General features: G+C 39.2%; 1 protein-coding gene across 2 annotated transcripts in view; it reads right to left on the minus strand.

Moving 5' to 3' along the window:
• Window positions 1-1,234: 1,234 nt before the first annotated feature.
• Window positions 1,235-21,629, minus strand: part of LOC139765151 (uncharacterized) — a 40,140-nt gene continuing 19,745 nt past the window's right edge. For both annotated transcript variants that reach the window (XM_071692346.1, XM_071692345.1), the window contains exons 7-11: window positions 15,055-15,249; window positions 13,750-14,130; window positions 10,307-10,480; window positions 5,283-5,408; window positions 1,235-2,750 (exon numbers count right to left, since the gene is read on the minus strand). In XM_071692346.1, coding sequence (XP_071548447.1) covers window positions 2,586-2,750; window positions 5,283-5,408; window positions 10,307-10,480; window positions 13,750-14,130; window positions 15,055-15,249 — 1,041 coding nt within the window. In that variant the 3' untranslated portion in view covers window positions 1,235-2,585. The remainder of the gene's footprint in view (window positions 2,751-5,282; window positions 5,409-10,306; window positions 10,481-13,749; window positions 14,131-15,054; window positions 15,250-21,629) is intronic.

The following is a 21,629-nucleotide window of genomic DNA, read 5'->3' on the forward strand; positions in this document are numbered from 1 at the left end:
GCTTGGAGTGTTCTTTGGAAATTGGAGAAAATTGCAATTTTTTTTTTTTTTTTTTTGGAAGAGGATCACTGAATTAATCTTAAAGTGCAGCTACAACTTTAGCTTTCTTAACAAAATACTCAGACACTTCTTTTGCTCTTTCATCAAGCTGTTTCGGTTTCTCTTTCCTGTTCCAATATAAATATTTTTACCATATCATTCATTTTCGAAGTCTTTTTGTTTTCAGTTCCATACTCCAAATGTAATTTTCTTTGCAACATTGGCAACTCTGGTGCTGAGTCTTCCATTTTGAACTGGACCCTACAAATATTTTGGTACTAGCTTCTGTCCAGGTTAGAGACCTATTGGCCTCCTTTGATAGAACTGAAGCCTCTAGTATCATTATTATAGAACTAAAACCTTAATAGTCTCCTGTGACAGAATTAGAGTTTCACCAGTTTCTTTCACCAACAGGGCTGGTTCCTGTGACGGGACTAGAGTTTCACCAGTCTCTTTAAGCGGGCTGGCTCCTGCAACATGAATAGACTCTATTGTCAGACCAAGCTTTTCCTGCTCAGACTTGAGCTTTCTTAGCCACTAAAAATTCTCAGACTATTTCCTTGCTCTTTTCGATTTCTTTTCCTCTTCTGATAATGTGCCTTGCTTTGTTTAAGTGTCTTTTCAAGGTTTTCAGATAGTCTTTTCATTCTCTGTTCCATAAACTGTATATTCTTAAAGTACCTCTGGTGCTGAAAGGCTTTTTTCTTGAACTGGACTTTGATAAGCATTTTCAGCCAGAAACTAGCATGAGATGGCTTGAGCCACTAATTTCCTTTGATAGGGCTGAAGCCTCTTCAGTCTCCTGTGACAGTGTTAAAGCATCTCATGGCAGGCCTAAAGCTTCTCATAGCAGTGTTTAATATCTTTCATGGCAGGGTTGAAGCCTCACTAGTCATGCATGGGAGGGCTACAGAATCTACAAGCCCCTCAAGAAGATACTTCTCCTGTAGTTTGCATTTTCAGCATACCAACTTACTAAAAGGGTCGACGACCCATAGAGTATTTACCAATGTAAACAGTTTTCCACACAAGTGATTTCACACTACTCCAAACTCAAATTCTATTATAATTATAGAAAAAATTATCTAAATGCAATGATGAATGCAAATATGCATTACTCAACAGAATGCTACAATGAATGTTCTTTGCTTTACAAAACCCCAAATGTTCTTCAGTGGAATGAAAAATACCAAAATTAGCTTTCTTAAATTTTATTTTTAGCTTACAACAATAGTTTCATAATACCAAAATAAACACAAGCCCTTATGACAACCTATGGATTTGGGGCTAGGATTGAGACCTCACTTCTACAAATTGAATTCTCAAGAGAGATGCATATGAACAAATGATACAACCCATGTAACTGGGAACAATTAAAAATAGTAGGCAAATAGAGGTTAACATTTCAAGTAAATACCATCGTGTCTGCAATTTCATTGTTCTAAAATTCACGTCAGACTAAAACATTTTACATACATGTACAGATCACATGCGATTGCTTTTAGTATTCCACACAGAGTGAAACATTCCTATTAATTCCATCTTAATTTTTGACAAGCAATGCTATTTCCCATACCAGGATAATTCAATAAAAGATGCAGGTACCCTACATTTGTGACATGAAACAACTTACGATATAGTCAAGTTTAGGCATTTTTCAGTTTCTTACTTTATAAACACAAGTTTCTTACTTTATTTAGTATCATGACCTCTAGGTGTTTTGTCCTTGTATTATGCTGAGAACTTTTCACTGTTTACAACATGAAGCAGGTCAACCCAAATTCTTATCTCTTCTATGGTGTACAGCTTTAAGGCCTCTAGCCTTTCTTTGTAACTCAGCTAACTGATCTTGGTATCCTCTTTGTTGCTCTCCTTTGGACTTCCTCAATTAGTTTCTGTATTTCTTAAGGTGCAATGAGCAAGTTTAAGAAACACTAGTTTTAGCCTTATATAAGACATAATCATTCAGCTAAACATTTCAAAATTTGATTATTATATGAATATAATTCTAACATTTGCCAGCAGAAGTTTGTCTCCCTTATCCTTACTATTTCTCCTCAAGTAGAACTCTGGTGACAGGTTAGGGTTAATACTAACTCCCATATCTTTCATGTATGCAAGATTTCCTGCTATATAAAATTCTTTAACTATCCCATCCTTATTATTTGAAGTTTACTTAGGCTGAATTTCATCAACCATCCATCACACCAACTATCAATTTTATTTAGATCCCTTTAAAGTTGATGTTGTCCCACTTGTTTTTTATTTCCTTCATGAACTCACGTACATCAATGTCAGCACAAGCATATTCTTAAATAAATGGAGGTTCAGAATTTTCCAGAAATAACAATCAAAGACGAGTAAAGGCAGCTCTTTTCCCAGTTAATATACCTATAAGAAATTAAGATCACCATCTTAAAATCCATGACAACCTTGTCACCTGCCTCAAATAAGTATTAAGCCAAACCATCTAAATCCAAAGGATACTGCTTCCCCTATTTTTTCTTCAACAAACTTCAGAAATATCTACAAATATTAGTGATGCTTCAAGCCAAATAAGAACCACCATCTTGTATCTCATCTTTCACCACCTCAGCATCCTCAGGCCCTTCTGCTGCAAATGGTTGTGTCATCTCTGGTCCTTCAGTTTCTCTACTTCCTGAAGATATCATCTTACACATCTGACTACAGTTCCTCATAATTAGCACAGCCTGTGTTAACAAGAGAGCTCTGATTTTAAGCATATCTAAACAAGAGAATACACAATAAGTTATTTTACATCTATTTGTGTTCATGACAATAATATACTGTAATAGCAATTAGAAATTTAACTGAAACTGCAAGGTCAACTAACAGTGCACTCAACACATTTTCATTTGTTAACAACAAAATTTCCCTTGTATTCACTACCGAGTCAAAAATTACTGATACTCTTAAAATCTGAGATACTGAGAACTAGTAAAAAGTATTGGAAGATTTCTCTTTAACACATCATCAAATGAAGTCACCTCATATACTATATTTGAGATAGGTGCTCTTAACATCTCTAGCTGAAAAGTGCCTCTTCCATGGCTGGGAATTCAATATATATGCAGACAGGTTTTAGAATGTACCAAGGCAAATCAGTTATGATCTAATTCCGAAATAGTTAATGCAGTCTCCTGAAGTACTTTAAAATGAAATAACTTGTGATTTTTGGCCATATGTAAACACTTTGACAAAGGTGGCTTCAAAGACGTGAGCTAGACAGCTTTGGCCAAATTAAGGTACTTAAATAATCTAACTGTGTAACTATCCCAGGACAATCGGAGTGGATGATATTACATCATCAATAGATCTTATCTTTCTTTACATGAACATGGAAACTGAAAATATCAGATATGATACAACACTTGGAAAGAGTAATCTTGTAATGCTTGACTTTGACTTCATGTGCATTATGATGACAAAAAAATAAGAGAGATCAGAGAAAACCAGACCTTAAGAGAAAATACAATCATGGATATTTTGTGGCATCTCAGAATAGGGAAGTAGTAACCCACTTGATACTTTGGTGGCCCTGAAGGGGCCTATTATCCATAAAGTCAACCTTGGGTGCACTGAACAATGTTGACCGGCCCATACATGTTTACAAACAATCAGTGTTTGACATATTTGGATGTTCATCTTTTTTTCTAAATGCACATTTGTTTGTAAATTATTCTATAATAGCATTTAACCATATCCATGAAGTGCTAAATTTAATTTCAACATCATCATTCTGAAGCAAGTTTTTAGAAAACCATGATAAATAATTATAAACCTTTTTAATCATCATGCTATATCTGATCACACAGTATCCTTTCTCTTTACAATTATCCACCATTTACCTGATTAGGGAGGTAGCCCAAGAAACATGAAGGGAAAGTAATGTATGAAGGAAGGTAAGAGTTTGTTGTTACTGTATGTAATTACCATATATAAAGAAAAACAAAAACAAATAATTTTCTTGTTAAGTTTAATATTCAATGATCAAAGACTCTTCATGCAACATTCCATCTTCAGCAACTCACCAAAGCTTCCCAAATTAGTCTGAACAGCAAATATTTTAGACAAATTAATTTTTGTCTATTATTCAACAAAATATTTGTCTTAAAGTATCTTCATCAAATGAAAATAAAGAATTTACCTAGAATATTTTTCAAAGGTTTGAGAAAAATGAGATAAAAATCACTAACCCCAGATGATATGCTAACCTACATGTTACTGCATAATGCTTGGCTGAATCCATTTCTATCAAATATATACAATATTACCTTCTTTCCCTTATTCATTATTTGTAACTTAAATTATACCCTTACTTTCTGTTGGGAAAATCAAGAAGTTTGTCTGAGGAATTCTGTTGGGAAAATCAAGAAGTTTGTCTGAGGAATTCATACAGTCTTCTTTGATCCATTCACCAGTTGACTGTCATAAGTCACAGAGTATAATGAAATACTAAATATGCATTGGTTTTCCCACAAAACAGGGTGTTACATGCAGCCTCTTCCCAAAATACTATTGCTGCTAACCTTCACACTTAAAAATTTCATTGAAAAATATGAAAACATTACCATGAAGCAAGATTACAGGTGGAGAAATATGATAAGATCATCTATAACTATATGCCTCCTACAATTATTTCAGACTACATAACACTTCATAAAGGTTTAAACTCACAGTAAAGGTTATCCAGTATGTCTCATCTCACTATCCAATTGGTTAACAAACGCACTATATCCTTGCAGTGTTCTTGCAGAATTCCAAGAACTTGTTTATAAACCACTGACCCTCTCCTTTCACCCTCTTCTTAGCCTGCCTATTCCTCTTTCAATCACTTATCCAAATACACTACATTATCTATCCTTCCAGTGACTATTCTTCTAATAAACCCAAAGCATCTTAGCACAATTCTTCATCTGTACAACCACTCCACCATTAACTTATAGAGGACATCCTCATTTCTCATCCTTTCAGTTCTTTTCAACTCCACATTCAAATCTCCACAGATTGCAAGATCATTCTCTTATGTCTGGCCAGTGCTTCAGTCTCGCAAATAAAGGGAAATTCATCACTACTTCCAAACCATATCTTTAGTCCTCATTAATCCAGAAACTTTCCTAACTCTAACAACAATCTCAGCAATAAACCAATATGCATTAATTACCATAGGATGTGTGACATATAAAGAACCTGCGTAAGAACAAAACTACTCGAGTACTAACCTGGAAGAATACAAACATAAGGTTGAAAACACCAGCAGCAACATGACAAGAAGGATATCCTTTGCAGAAGACCCCTACTGCACCAGGGAACAGAAGACTGTTCTCCAGAATATAGCTTACAGTTTGCTGAAACATCAGAGATAAAAGAATCCAGTCATATATTAAATGAATAAGTTAAGAATAGGATTTAAAAAACTTGAATAATGGTAAGTTTTGGCATAAATGCCTAAAATTTAGAGGCTATTCTCATATATGGTTTTTTCCATCTCTATGGGGTTGTAACTTCCCAAGTGAAAACTCCTTTGTTTCAAGTGTGACTGGCCCCTCAAACACTAAACAAATAACACCCCATCATTTTATTCCAGCCAATTGAAAGGACATATATTTCTATGAGTTTAAGAGTTTGGAGTATTATCACACAAACACGCACACTCTATATATAGGTGGCACTTCAGCCAGCCAGCATTCGCAAGGTATAAGAAAGCACAGCCCAAGTACTGCTGGATAAAAAAGGGAGATCAAATAAACTTTGAAAGTATATTGTTGGCAAAGCAGGAGAATATCCAAAACTTTTCCATGCATTCGTATAAAGTCAGCTGTCATTAAAGACCAGCTAATCAAGCTGAGGGATTCAGAGGGAATATTGTAGACTATAGCTCCAACACCAGTGGGGAGTTTTTAGAAAACAATGCATGATCTCTATCAATCTATCTATGTCTCTGACACCTGTTCCCAACCGAAGCTCTCTCAAGGGGGTGGCTACAGCAATAGAGTCTCCATCACTACTGAACTCCAGTGCCGCTTCTTAGCCTAAAGTGCCTCACCCTATATAACTCCCTGGTCATTAGCTGCATCGTCCTAATGAAATTTCACCATATAAATTAAAGATGTGTGTTGAAACACTAGACAAACCTATTAAAATACTGTGCAATATATCACTGGATGAAACCAAAGTGAAAAAGCAGTGGGAATTGGCAAAGGTTAAACATACTTATAAGAAAGGAGACTGGGAAAATGCACTGAACTACAGGCTAGTCTCACTGGCAATTGTGGTATGTGGTTCTGAAAAACATAAAACGGAAGCAGATGATTATCTTTCTACAGAGAATATATTACCTATTAGAAATGCAGCACTGTTATAGTGAAAGAAGGTCATTAGTAATGAAGCTCTTAGATGTGTACGAGAAAGTGCTCTCTATCTTAGACTAAAAAGAAGGCTGGGTGGACTGCCAGAAAGCATTTGACATTATATTGCAACTTGCATGTGAGAGGAGCTTCCTCAAGATTACCAGCATAAATGACTTCCCATGAGGTATGGACTCCTATCTGAATATGTGCGCAGATGATGGAAATGTCTTGAGGGAAGTGAAAAGTATGGAGGATTGTATCAATTTACAAAAGGACCTAGACAAACTCTAAAGCTGGTTTGGTACATGACTAATGGGGTTCAACTTGTGTAAATATAAAGTAATGAGGATGGATCACAACGAAAGAGAGCCTTGATATGATTATCATCTAGTAGGAAATAAGATTCAGGACTCTGAAATATGTGGGAGTCAACATTTTCCCTAACCTACTGTGAGAGTCCGACTTTAGGAGAGCACTTAAGAACAACTATCGGCTCACAAATATTAGAATTCCATCGAAGTTCATGGATAAGGTATTATTCAGCAAACTGTTCAAATCACACAAAAGATCAAAAATGGAACATGTTTATCAGATTTGGTCACTGCACCTAAAGAAGCACAAAGAGCTAACAAAGAATTTCCAGAGAAAAGCAACAAAGATGGTACCAGAATTAAGATAGCTGAGTTAGAGGGAAATACTAAAAGCTTTAAATCTGCCCACTGAGGGGTGACCTGATCACCACCTTCAAGTTTTTAAAACAGAATGATGATGGAGACAGCGAACAGTTCTTCGACAGATGTAGGGACAGAACAACCAGAGGACATAACATGAAATTAAGGAAGTTCTTAAGAAAGATGTAAAGAAGTGCTTTTATAGTAAAAGAGTGGTGGATGAATAGAAAGGATTAAATGAATGAATGAATGAAGATATGACTAATGTTGACATCATACAGAAATCAATGAAGTTGTATGAAAGCAGAGAATGTTCAAGAGATGAGGCCTTATGAATATAAAACTTCATCACTGTTAAGTTCAAGTATGTAATAAAGAAAATAGGTAATTACACATAAATAGGTACCCTCATGCTGCAACTGAAGCAGCAGCACTAGGGAGCTCCTGTTTGGATGAAGATTCTTTAATGGACCAACTCACCATAGAAACCTATTTTGTATGTGACAGTAGGGACAAACAGTCATAGAAATCCCAGGAGTCTTTTAGAAGTAAATATTTATGGGTGCAGTAATATTTCAACTGAAAAATTAAGGCAATGTCTGCTGGTAGACACTGTGACACCAAGTGAGTGACTGCTGCTGGACAGGACAACCAACACCTAAATTATTTCAAACATTCAATGGATAATTTATGAAAAAAGATGGTCAACTGGCATTCACAGTGATAATTCCAGCACATAAAAAAATGACAAAATCAACATTCAGAAAACCTAAAATAACTTACGATCCTAAATTAGCAAATGCATTTACAAACAGCTTTATCTACATAATAGGGCAATTTTCTTTGTAATTTTAGCCATAAAGATCTACATGTACTATGCAAGTTTCAAGCTCTAAACAAGCTATGAGTAATGTGCGGTAACTCAGAACAGGGGGAATTCAAATAAGGCTACAGTTGGCAAGGTTTTGCCATCAAACCTCTAGATGGCCTTCCTCAAACTAAAGTATCAAATCATCAAGGATGGAGAAGAAAATAATCTATGTGGATACTTCAAAGATATGTAAAGAGGAAATCAAAGTTCTGGATTCGGATGGCTTTCCAAGTGCTACGTGATTCTTGTTAAAATATATAAGATTCAACAACATCAACTTGATAAAGTCAAAGAAATGAACAGCATTCCAAAGGTTCATGAAAAATGTTAAAAAATATAAAGAGACACTGAAAAACTTAATAATTCCGTGGAGGAACATGACTGTAAAACAAATAAAAATAGTTTTATGATAGCTTGGATGTGGAAAAATACAGGGTTTCCTGGGGCAGGTAGGTGAAAGTTCAGGAAAGCAGTGTGCTCATTACTCAAAGAAGATGAAAAGAAAATATTAAAGAATAAGTACTATGAGAAAATTATGGGGTTGAGGGAGGGAGCAATACAACAGAGAAATGAAGACAATGAGCACTGATATTGAGACAATTTACATATCTATTTATAGTTACCCCAAAACCCTTTTAGAAGGGGCCCTGGTATTATTCCAGAACCCTTTCACAAGGGCTCCTGTAGCTTAAGGTCGTGCTACACTTAATAGCAGGAACAGGATGGACTCCTTTGAAGCAAGAAGTTTTCTGATCTGACAGTTCTCTCTTTGGTCAAATGACAATGATACAGCCTCACTAAATGTAACTTTTCCTTCATAGTGTAATACCAAGCAGGTGGAGTCCAGTGAATCTCATGGGACCATGAATCAGGTTAGAAAGAATATCATGTTGAATGAATCCATAGAAAGGACACTTTAATCAGCCAGAGATAGGACTACCAGGGAAGTGTGTGGAACTGTTGACAGATGGCTTTAGAGAATGCAGACTGTTCAAGATAAGCGTGTACTGATTAACATGCAGATTCTTATCCAAATAAAACCAAAGGAAAGGAATGTATCAGGAATTCAACACATAACTGACAAAAGGGCCTCTCCTCAAATGAGAGAGACAATGCAAAGTGAAGGTATCAGACATAATATGGCAATGATCTTTGGGCTGGAAGAAGAATAGTGCAGATCACATAATGCTAGAGTTGGATTCAAGTGGGAAGCTGCAGAGGTCGGTGACTGAGTTTGGAAGAGTGTGAGAAAGGAGGAAGTTGAGAGTGAGTGTGGATGGAGGGAGGGTTATTGTGTTTGTCATGGTGAAAGGATGTTAGCTAGGTTGTGAGCTTGAATGAAGAAAATTTGGATGAGATAAGGTGTTTTGGATTCCTGAGACTGGATATGGCAGTAGGTGGAACCATAGAAGAAACAGGGAGTCACTAGGCCCAGGGGAGGGGGCAAGGATTCTGAGAGCACTGAGGAATGTGTGAATGGAGAGGTCACTATCTGAGGGGGGGAAAGTGGGCATGTTTGAAGTAGTATTGATGCCAACAAAGCTGAAGGGATAAAAGGAATGGGCTACAGATGTGGATATGTGGAGGAGGGTGGATGTACGAGAAGTGAAGTGAAGTCTTTGGAGATACTGTGTGGTGTGAGGTAGTTTCATACAGTTTGTAATAAAAGGGAAACAGAGAGGTGTGTAAGTGAAGGAGTGTGGATGAGAAAGCTGTGAGGGTATGCTGCAGTGGTTTGGACATATGGAGAGAATGGAAGAGAGATTGACAGGTAAGATATTTGTGTTGGAAGTAGAGGGTCACGGAGAACAGGAAGACAAGATTGGAGATAAAGGAATGGAGTGAGAAGGATTTTGAGTGATCAAGGACTGAACATGCAGAAGGGTGAAAGGCATACGTGGGATGGAGTGAATTGGAGAAGTGTGGTTTGTGTGCTGTCAATGGGCCAAGTTGGGGCATATGGGATAGATGGGGAAGACAATGGAGGGGTCTGTGAGGCTTGGTTGTGGATGGTAGGCTATGGTTTTGGTGCACTGTCATGGCAGCTGGAAAGTAAATGTGAATGACTGAAGCCTTTTAAGTAAGAGAAATGTGTCAAAAAGGTGATCAATGCAATGGACTTGACAGAGGCAAGTCTGGAGATAAGCGATAAGAATCAGAGGATACAAGCAAGGAATACAGGGATGGCCACTGAGGCTTACAAATGACAAAAAGATGTGTAGCTAGAAGGTGCTACAGCAGGATAGGTATTTTGCCAAAACAGGATAACTTCAGCTCCTAACACGAAATAAATTTATCTAGGCTCTTCTCTAAATTTATTTTCAACATTTAGGAATTTGAATATATAAACCTACCTGTAAAAATGGAATGGGCGCTAAAGTCTTGTTAACCAACTCTGTCAGTGATAATGGCATGGTACGGGAAAAAATTGCAACATCACCAGCCAGCATCAAAATGCTGGCCCAATCTGCACTCCGTGGACCATACATATCACTGCAAATCAATATTATGGCCAGCAGGGATACAACCTATTGATAAAGTAACACAAGCATAAGAAACAATCACAATTCAAAGCCAATTCTTTTATACAAATATATCATTATATCTAATCACTGTTTCCCGCATCAGTGAGGTAGTGCCAGAAAATGGAAAAAGAATGGCCCATCCACTCACATACATATATAAACACAAATGCCTTTATAAGCACATATACATATACATACATACGCATTCACAGACATACACATAAATACACATGTACATATTCATACTTGCTTGCCTTCATCCATTCCTGTAACTACCCCCAACACAGGAAATAGAGTCGCTACCCCCTTCTTCAGTGAGGTAGCACCAGGAAAACAGACAAAATATGCCACATTCGTTCACTTAGTCCTGTCATGTGTAATGCACCGAAACCACAGCTCCCTTTCCACATCCTGGCCCCACAAAACTTTCCATGGTTTTCCCCAAATGCTTCTCATGCCCTGGTTCAGTCCATTGACAGCACGTCGACCCCAGTATACCACATCGTTCCAATTCACTCTATTCCTTGCACGCCTCTCATTCTCCTGTATGTTCAGGCCCCAATCACTAAAAATCTTTTTCACTCCATCCTTCCACCTCCAATTTATTCTCCTGCTTCTCCTTGTTCCCTTCACCTCAGACACAGCCTTTTTGTCAATCTTTCCCCACTCATTCTCTCCTCATGTCCAAACCATTTCAACACACCCTCTTCTGCTCTCTCAACTACACTCTTTTTATTTCCACACATCTCTCTTACCCTTTCATTACTTAATCAAACTACCTCACAACACATACTGTCCTCATACATTTCATTACCAACACATCCACCCTCCTCCGTACAAACCTATCTACAGCCCATGCCTTTCAACCATATAACATTATTGGAACTACTATTCCTTCAAAACATACCCATTTTTGCTCTCCGAGATAATGTTCTCTCCTTCCACACATTCTTCATCACTCCCAGAACCTTCGCACCCTCCCGACTCTGTGACTCACTTCTGCTCCCATGGTTCCATCCGCTCCTAAGTCCACTCCCAGATATCTAAAATACTTCACTTCCTCCAGTTTTTCTCCATTCAAACTTATTATTTATATTTATATTATTTATTTTGCTTTGTCGCTGTCTCCCGCATTAGCGAGGTAGCACAAGGAAACAGACGAAAGAATGGCCCAACACGCCCACATACACATGTATATACATACACGTCCACACACGCAAATATACATACCTATACATCTCAATGTACACATATACACATACACACACAGACATATACATATATACACATGCACATAATTCATACTGTCTACCTTTATTTGTTCCCATCGCCACCCCGCCACACATGGAATAACAACCCCCTCCCCCCTCATGTGTGCGAGATAGCGCTAGGAAAAGACACCAAAGGCCCCATTCGTTTACACTCAGTCTCTAGCTGTCATGTAATAATGCACCGAAACACAGCTCCCTTTACACATCCAGGCCCCACACAACTTTCCATGGTTTACCCCAGACGCTTCACAAGCCCTGGTTCAATCCATTGACAGCACGTCGACCCCTGTATACCACATCATTCCAATTCACTCTATTCCTTGCACGCCTTTCACCCTCCTGCATGTTCAGGCCCCGATCACTCAAAATCTTTTTCACTCCATCTTTCCACCTAAAATTTGGTCTCCCACTTCTCCTCGTTCCCTACACCTCTGACACATATATCCTCTTGGTCAATCTTTCCTCACTCATTCTCTCAATGTGACCAAACCATTTCAAAACACCCTCTTCTGCTCTCTCAACCACACTCTTTTTATTTCCACACATCTCTCTTACCCTTACATTACTTACTCGATCAAACCACCTCGCACCCCATATTGTCCTCAAACACCTCATTTCCGGCACATCCACCCTGCTGCGCACAACTCTATCCATAGCCCACACCTCGCAACCATACAACATTGTTGGAACCACTATTCCTTCAAACATACCCATTTTTGCTTTCCGAGATAATGTTCTCGACTTCCAAACATTCTTCAAGGCTCCCAGAATTTTCGCCCCCTCCCCCACCCTATGATTCACTTCCACTTCCATGGTTCCATCCGCTGCCAGATCCACTCCAAGATATCTAAAACACTTTACTTCCTCCAGTTTTTCTCCATTCAAACTTACCTCCCAATTGACTTCACCCTCAACCCTACTGTACCTAATAACCTTGCTCTTATTCACATTTACTCTTAACTTTCTTCTTTCACACACTTTACCAAACTCAGTCACCAGCTTCTGCAGTTTCTTACATGAATCAGCCACCAGCGCTGTATCATCAGCGAACAACAACTGACTCACTTCCCAAGCTCTCTCATCCACAACAGACTGCACACTTGCCCCTCTTCCCTAAACTCTTGCATTCACCTCCATAACAACCCCATCCATAAACAAATTAAACAACCATGGAGACATCACACACCCCTGCCACAAACCTACATTCACTGAGAACCAATCACTTTCCTCTCTTCCTACACATACACATGCCTAACATCCTCAATAAAAACTTTTCACTGCTTCTAACAACTTGCCTCCCACACCATATATTCTAAAAACCTTCCACAGAGCATCTCTATCAACTCTATCATATGCCTTCTCCAGATCCATAAATGCGACATAGAAATCCATTTGTTTTTCTAAGTATTTCTCACATACATTCTTCAAAGCAAACACCTGATCCACACATCCTCTACCACTTCTGAAACCACACTGCTCTTCCCCAATCTGATGCTCTGTACATGCCTTCACCTTCTCAATCAATACCCTCCCATATAATTTACCAGGAATACTCAACAAACTTATACCTCTGAGTATCATGAAGGAAGTTGTTAAAAAACACAGTATTATGAAGGAAGCTGTTAATAAACATACAGTATTATGAATGAATGGTTAATAGATCTTCAACTGAGTCCTAGGAGGTGTGAACATGTGGAAAATTGATAAAAGTGCACCTAAAAATAAGAAAAGCAAAAAAACCAAGTTTACAGGTAATATGGAGTAACAGCATCAGGAAGGACATGTGTAGGGGATATGTCTTGGACATAGTCAGCACAAATCTACTATAACTGCAGACAATGTATATCTTGCATGAGACTCTCTATACTCTAAATCCCAACTTAAGTTACAAGAAGCAAAATGCTCAAACAAGTAGTCATTCAAGTGCCTCTTTTTAAAAGAAAAACATAACATTTCCACAATTACCAATATTAGGATATAAACATACATTTACATACTTACTGTGGAGATTGTGTTGATAATTAAAGTATCACTCGCAGACAACTTATTCCTTAACCATACAGCTGCATTTGTAACTTGATTACGTGAAGAGAAAATGGTTTCCCTTGGCATTTGGTTCATGTCAGAGTCTGGTGAAGATAAAATAATTGACTGCAAATTGTCAACAATCACCCTCAAATGTTTTGGGGGTGTTGTTAAGGCACTTGGGAAAATCAGGCAGGTGAGGGCATGTATGAAGTTCAGAACACTCATTATGCTGGCGAAGATTAACACATCCGTATTGAGTCTTGGGATTCCAACCACAACACCGATAAATGCTGGTGATGTAAAAACACCAAGGCCACCATAACATATTGCAGATATGAGGGTAGTACAAGCCATCTGAAATTATTAATTCTTATCAAAAAGCAATGAAACAAAATCTTACTGAATATCAAAATGCTTAAATGCCCTTATCCTAAAAAATTACCAGCTAAAATACTTGAATAATCTTCTTATCAAAACTTCAGCTTCAAGCCTGTGAAAACATGTTTTCAGCTAAAATTCTCGTTCTTCATTATGTAGTTCTGCACATGCCTCTAGACTACCCTATATGAGATAGAACACAGCCTCTGTGCAAATGTCACATTTAATACACGAAAGAATGTAGCTACTATGTCTTGAAGGGCAGTATATAAGATTTATTCTACAAACAGGATTCTCTTGCTAAGTTGTATCTTGCATGCCACAGCTATGATGTCATGCTCCAAAAATTTCTCTGTTTACTTTCAAAGCTACTGTAATAAAGGAACATACTTCACTAATGTTGGTCATGATGAAAAAGTATAAAAAAGAATTCTTTCTCAAAGATGGTGACTACCTAATTAACCATCTAAAATAGATTTCTGATTGATTCTACTATCATTGTTGTTTTTAACGTGTCTAAATTTTACAAGAAATTTCTTGTGTGTACCTTTTAAAAAAATAGGATGTTTCCTGACCCTTAGCATGTATCTTCAACAATCTCTTGCTCCTGTGGCACTTCCAAGATTTTGGGAGATTATAAGAAAATACAACAGTGGGCTGCTTTCATTATCTGAACCACACACAGTCTCATTTCTTTACACTGCATTGTAAGGCAGAGACCCAGGAAAGGTAAACACAAGGCAGTCTCCCATTGTAACTGACACTTGTATGACCTCAGTCATATCTTTAATCCTCTAGGCTTATAGTGATAACTATAATAACTGGACTGTACACCAAAAAAACAAATACATCTTTCATCAATAGATATATATAAATACAAAAGTTACAGTTTAGACTTACCATACGGTTGTGCATTTGACCAAAGAAATGCGATGCCACACCTTCAAAACTGACTATCAAACCATATGCACAAGCCACAGCACATGGAAAAATGAAGTGTGCCGGGACTTGTAATTGTTGATCAGGATGTATTCTCATTAAACTCCACATCATTTGTGAATAATAGAAGTTGTTTGCTGTATATACAGACAGAACCTGAAAAAAACAATTGTAATAATGAAGATAATAATAAAACTAATATCAATAATAACAATAATAATAATAATAATTTTTTTTTTTTTTTTTTTTTTTTTTCCCAAAAGAAGGAACAGAGAATTGGGCCAGGTGAGGGTATTCCCTCAAAGGCCCAGTCCTCTGTTCTTAACGCTACCTCGCTAATGCGGGAAATGGCGAATAGTTTGAAAGAAAAAGAAAGAAATAATAATAATAATAATAATGTCTCCATGGTTGTTTAATTTGTTTATGGATGGTGTTGTTAGGGAGGTAAATGCAAGAGTTTTGGAAAGAGGGGCAAGTATGAAGTCTGTTGGGGATGAGAGAGCTTGGGAAGTGAGTCAGTTGTTGTTCGCTGATGATACAGCGCTGGTGGCTGATTCATGTGAGAAACTGCAGAAGCTGGTGACTGAGTTTGGTAAAGTGTGTGGAAGAAGAAAGTTAAGAGTAAATGTGAATAAGAGCAAGGTTATTAGGTACAGTAGGGTTGAGGGTCAAGTCAGTTGGGAGGTGAGTTTGAATGGAGAAAAACTGGAGGAAGTGAAGTGTTTTAGATATCTGGGAGTGGATCTGGCAGCGGATGGAACCATGGAAGCGGAAGTAGATCATAGGGTGGGGGAGGGGGCGAAAATTCTGGGGGCCTTGAAGAATGTGTGGAAGTCGAGAACATTATCTCGGAAAGCAAAAATGGGTATGTTTGAAGGAATAGTGGTTCCAACAATGTTGTATGGTTGCGAGGCGTGGGCTATGGATAGAGTTGTGCGCAGGAGGATGGATGTGCTGGAAATGAGATGTTTGAGGACAATGTGTGGTGTGAGGTGGTTTGATCGAGTGAGTAACGTAAGGGTAAGAGAGATGTGTGGAAATAAAAAGAGCATGGTTGAGAGAGCAGAAGAGGGTGTTTTGAAGTGGTTTGGGCACATTGAGAGAATGAGTGAGGAAAGATTGACCAAGAGGATATATGTGTCGGAGGTGGAGGGAACGAGGAGAAGAGGGAGACCAAATTGGAGGTGGAAAGATGGAGTGAAAAAGATTTTGTGTGATCGGGGCCTGAACATGCAGGAGGGTGAAAGGAGGGCAAGGAATAGAGTGAATTGGAGCGATGTGGTATACCGGGGTTGACGTGCTGTCAGTGGATTGAATCAAGGCATGTGAAACGTCTGGGGTAAACCATGGAAAGCTGTGTAGGTATGTATATTTGCGTGTGTGGACGTATGTATATACATGTGTATGGGGGGGGGTTGGGCCATTTCTTTCGTCTGTTTCCTTGCGCTACCTCGCAAACACGGGAGACAGCGACAAAGTATAATAAAAAAAATATAATATAATAATAAGAACCAGGAGAGACTGAGTACAGAATGGAAAAAGGTGAGAACAATGGAAGTAAGGGGAGTGGGGGAGGAATGGGATGTATTTAGGGAATCAGTGATGGATTGCGCAAAAGATGCTTGTGGCATGAGAAGAGTGGGAGATGGGTTGATTAGAAAGGGTAGTGAGTGGTGGGATGAAGAAGTAAGAGTATTAGTGAAAGAGAAGAGAGAGGCATTTGGACGATTTTTGCAGGGAAAAAATGCAATTGAGTGGGAGATGTATAAAAGAAAGAGACAGGAGGTCAAGAGAAAGGTGCAAGAGGTGAAAAAAAGGGCAAATGAGAGTTGGGGTGAGAGAGTATCATTAAATTTTAGGGAGAATAAAAAGATGTTCTGGAAGGAGGTAAATAAAGTGCGTAAGACAAGGGAGCAAATGGGAACTTCAGTGAAGGGCGCAAATGGGGAGGTGATAACAAGTAGTGGTGATGTGAGAAGGAGATGGAGTGAGTATTTTGAAAGTTTGTTGAATGTGTTTGATGATAGAGTGGCAGATATAGGGTGTTTTGGTCGAGGTGGTGTGCAAAGTGAGAGGGTTAGGGAAAATGATTTGGTAAACAGAGAAGAGGTAGTAAAAGCTTTGCGGAAGATGAAAGCCGGCAAGGCAGCAGGTTTGGATGGTATTGCAGTGGAATTTATTAAAAAAGGGGGTGACTGTATTGTTGACTGGTTGGTAAGGTTATTTAATGTATGTATGACTCATGGTGAGGTGCCTGAGGATTGGCGGAATGCGTGCATAGTGCCATTGTACAAAGGCAAAGGGGATAAGAGTGAGTGCTCAAATTACAGAGGTATAAGTTTGTTGAGTATTCCTGGTAAATTATATGGGAGGGTATTGATTGAGAAGGTGAAGGCATGTACAGAGCATCAGATTGGGGAAGAGCAGTGTGGTTTCAGAAGTGGTAGAGGATGTGTGGATCAGGTGTTTGCTTTGAAGAATGTATGTGAGAAATACTTAGAAAAGCAAATGGATTTGTATGTAGCATTTATGGATCTGGAGAAGGCATATGATAGAGTTGATAGAGGTGCTCTGTGGAAGGTATTAAGAATATATGGTGTGGGAGGCAAGTTGTTAGAAGCAGTGAAAAGTTTTTATCGAGGATGTAAGGCATGTGTACGTGTAGGAAGAGAGGAAAGTGATTGGTTCTCAGTGAATGTAGGTTTGCGGCAGGGGTGTGTGATGTCTCCATGGTTGTTTAATTTGTTTATGGATGGGGTTGTTAGGGAGGTGAATGCAAGAGTTTTGGAAAGAGGGGCAAGTATGAAGTCTGTTGGGGATGAGAGAGCTTGGGAAGTGAGTCAGTTGTTATTCGCTGATGATACAGCGCTGGTGGCTGATTCATGTGAGAAACTGCAGAAGCTGGTGACTGAGTTTGGTAAAGTGTGTGAAAGAAGAAAGTTAAGAGTAAATGTGAATAAGAGCAAGGTTATTAGGTACAGTAGGGTTGAGGGTCAAGTCAATTGGGAGGTGAGTTTGAATGGAGAAAAACTGGAGGAAGTAAAGTGTTTTAGATATCTGGAAGTGGATCTGGCAGCGGATGGAACCATGGAAGCGGAAGTGGATCATAGGATGGGGGAGGAGGCGAAAATTCTGGGAGCCTTGAAGAATGTGTGGAAGTCGAGAACATTATCTCGGAAAGCAAAAATGGGTGTTTGAAGGAATAGTGGTTCCAACATTGTTGTATGGTTGCGAGGCGTGGGCTATGGATAGAGTGGTGCGCAGGAGGATGGATGTGCTGGAAATGAGATGTTTGAGGACAATGTGTGGTGTGAGGTGGTTTGATCGAGTAAGTAACGTAAGGGTAAGAGAGATGTGTGGAAATAAAAAGAGCATGGTTGAGAGAGCAGAAGAGGGTGTTTTGAAATGGTTTGGGCACATGGAGAGAATGAGTGAGGAAAGATTGACCAAGAGGATATATGTGTCGGAGGTGGAGGGAACGAGGAGAAGAGGGAGACCAAATTGGAGGTGGAAAGATGGAGTAAAAAAGATTTTGTGTGATCGGGGCCTGAACATGCAGGAGGGTGAAAGGAGGGCAAGGAATAGAGTGAATTGGAGCGATGTGGTATACCGGGGTTGACGTGCTGTCAGTGGATTGAATCAGGGCATGTGAAGCATCTGGGGTAAACCATGGAAAGCTGTGTAGGTATGTATATTTGCGTGTGTGGACGTATGTATATACATGTGTATTGGGGGTGGGTTGGGCCATTTCTTTCGTCTGTTTCCTTGCGTTACCTCGCAAACGCGGGAGACAGCGACAAAGTATAATAAATAAATATAAATAATAATAATAACAATAATAATAATGGAAGTATGGGGAGTGGGGGAGGAATGGGATGTATTTAGGGAATCAGAGATGGATTGCGCAAAAGATGCTTGTGGCATGAGAAGAGTGGGAGGTGGGTTGATTAGAAAGGGTAGTGAGTGGTGGGATGAAGAAGTAAGATTATTAGTGAAAGAGAAGAGAGAGGCAGTTGGACGATTTTTGCAGGAGAAAAAAATGCAATTGAGTGGGAGATGTATAAAAGAAAGAGACAGGAGGTCAAGAGAAAGGTGCAAGAGGTGATAAAGAGGGCAAATGAGAGTTGGGGTGAGAGAGTATCATTAAATTTTAGGGAGAATAAAAAAATGTTCTGGAAGGAGGTATATAAAGTGCGTAAGACAAGGGAGCAAATGGGAACTTCAGTGAAGGGCGCAAAATGGGAGGTGATAACAAGTAGTGGTGATGTGAGAAAGAGATGGAGTGAGTATTTTGAAAGTTTGTTGAATGTGTTTGATGATAGAGTGGCAGATATAGGGTGTTTTGGTCGAGGTGTTGTGCAAAGTGAGAGGGTTAGGGAAAATGGTTTGGTAAACAGAGAAGAGGTAGTAAAAGCTTTGCGGAAGATGAAAGCCGGCAAGGCAGCAGGTTTGGATGGTATTGCAGTGGAATTTATTAAAAAAGGGGGTGACTGTATTATTGACTGGTTGGTAAGGTTATTTAATGTTTGTATGACTCATGGTGAGGTGCCTGAGGATTGGCGGAATGCGTGCATAGTGCCATTGTACAAAGGCAAAGGGGATAAGAGTGAGTGCTCAAATCACAGAGGTATAAGTTTGTTGAGCATTCCTGGTAAATCATATGGAGGGGTATTGATTGAGAAGGTGAAGGCATGTACAGAGCATCAGATTGGGGAAGAGCAGTGTGGTTTCAGAAGTGGTAGAGGATGTGTGGATCAGGTGTTTGCTTTGAAGAATGTATGTGAGAAATACTTAGAAAAGCAAATGGATTTGTATGTAGCATTTTGGATCTGGAGGAGGCATAGATGAGTTGATAGAGGTGCTCTGTGGAAGGTATTAAGAATATATGGTGTGGGAGGCAAGTTGTTAGAAGCAGTGAAAAGTTTTTATCGAGGATTTTTAAGGAAAGTTAAGTGTAGGAGAGAGGAAAATGATTGGTTCTCAGTGAATGTAGGTTTGCGGCAGGGGTGTGTGATGTCTCCATGGTTGTTTAATTTGTTTATGGATGGGGTTGTTAGGGAGGGGAATGCAAGAGTTTTGGAAAGAGGGGCAAGTATGAAGTCTGTTGGGGTGAGAGAGCTTGGGAAGTGAGTCAGTTGTTTTTCGCTGATGATACAGCGCTGGTGGCTGATTCATGTGAGAAACTGCAGAAGCTGGTGACTGAGTTTAGGTAAAGTGTGTGAAAGAAAAAGTTAAGAGTAAATGTGAAAAAGAGCAAGGTTATTAGGTACCCGTAGGGGTTTAGGGTCAAGTCAATTGGGAGGTGAGTTTGAATGGAGAAAAAAGGAGGAGTAAAGTGTTTTAGATATCTGGAGTGGGGTCTGGCAGCGGATGGAACCATGGAAGCGGAAATGGATCATAGGTGGGGGAGGAGGCGAAAATTCTGGGAGCCTTGAAGAATGTGTGGAAGTCGAGAACATTATCTCGGAAAGCAAAATGGGTGTTTGAAGGAAAAGTGGTTCCAACATTTTTGTATGGTTGCGAGGCGTGGGCTAGGATAGGTGGGGCGCGGAGGAGGATGTGCGGAAATGAGATGTTTGAGGAAATGTGTGGTGTGAGGTGTTTTATCGAGTAAGTAAGTAAGGGTAAGAGAATGTGTGGAAAAAAAAAAGAGCATGGTTGAGGAGCAGAAGAGGGGGTTTTTAAATGGTTTGGGGCCCTGGAGAGAATGGTGAGGAAAGATTGACCAAGAGGATATATGTGTCGGAGGTGGAGGGGGAAGAGGAGAAAAGGGGGACCAAATTGGAGGTGGAAAGATGGAGTAAAAAGATTTTGTGTGATCGGGGCCTGAACTTTCAGGAGGGTGAAAGGGGGCAAGGAAAAGAGGAAATTTGGGCGATGTGGTATACCGGGGTTTACGTGCTGTCGTGGGTTGAATCAGGGGATGTGAAAAATCTGGGGTAAACCATGGAAAGTGGTAGGTTGTTATTTGCGTGTGTGGACGTATGTTATCATGTTATGGGGGTGGGTTTTGGGGGATTTCTTTGTCGTTTCCTTGCGTTACTCGCAAACGCGGGGGAGACAGCACAGTATAATAAATTAAATAAATAATATAAAAACAATAATAATAATGGAAGTATGGGGAGTGGGGGAGGAAAAGGGGATTTATTTAGAATCAGGAGGATTGCGCAAAGGCTTGGGGCATGAGAAGGTGGGGGTGGGTTGTTAGAAAAGGGTGTGAGTGGGGGGATGAAGAAGTAAGATTATTAGTAAAAGGAAGAGAGGGCAGTTGGACGTTTTTTGCAGGAGAAAAATGCAATTGAGTGGAGTGTATAAAAGAAAGAGACAGGAGGTAAAGAGAAAGGTGCAAGAGGTGAAAAAGGGGGCAAATGAGAGTTGGGGTGAGAGAGTTATTAAATTTTAGGGAGAATAAAAAATGTTCTGGAAGGAGGTATATAAAGTGCGTAAGAAAAGGGAGAAAATGGGAACTCATGAAGGGCGAAAAATGGGGGGGTGATAAAAGTATGGTGATGTGAAAAAGGATGGATGAGTATTTT

Source organism: Panulirus ornatus, chromosome 53, assembly GCF_036320965.1.
Source record: "Panulirus ornatus isolate Po-2019 chromosome 53, ASM3632096v1, whole genome shotgun sequence".
Classification (NCBI taxonomy): Eukaryota; Metazoa; Arthropoda; class Malacostraca; order Decapoda; family Palinuridae; genus Panulirus; species Panulirus ornatus.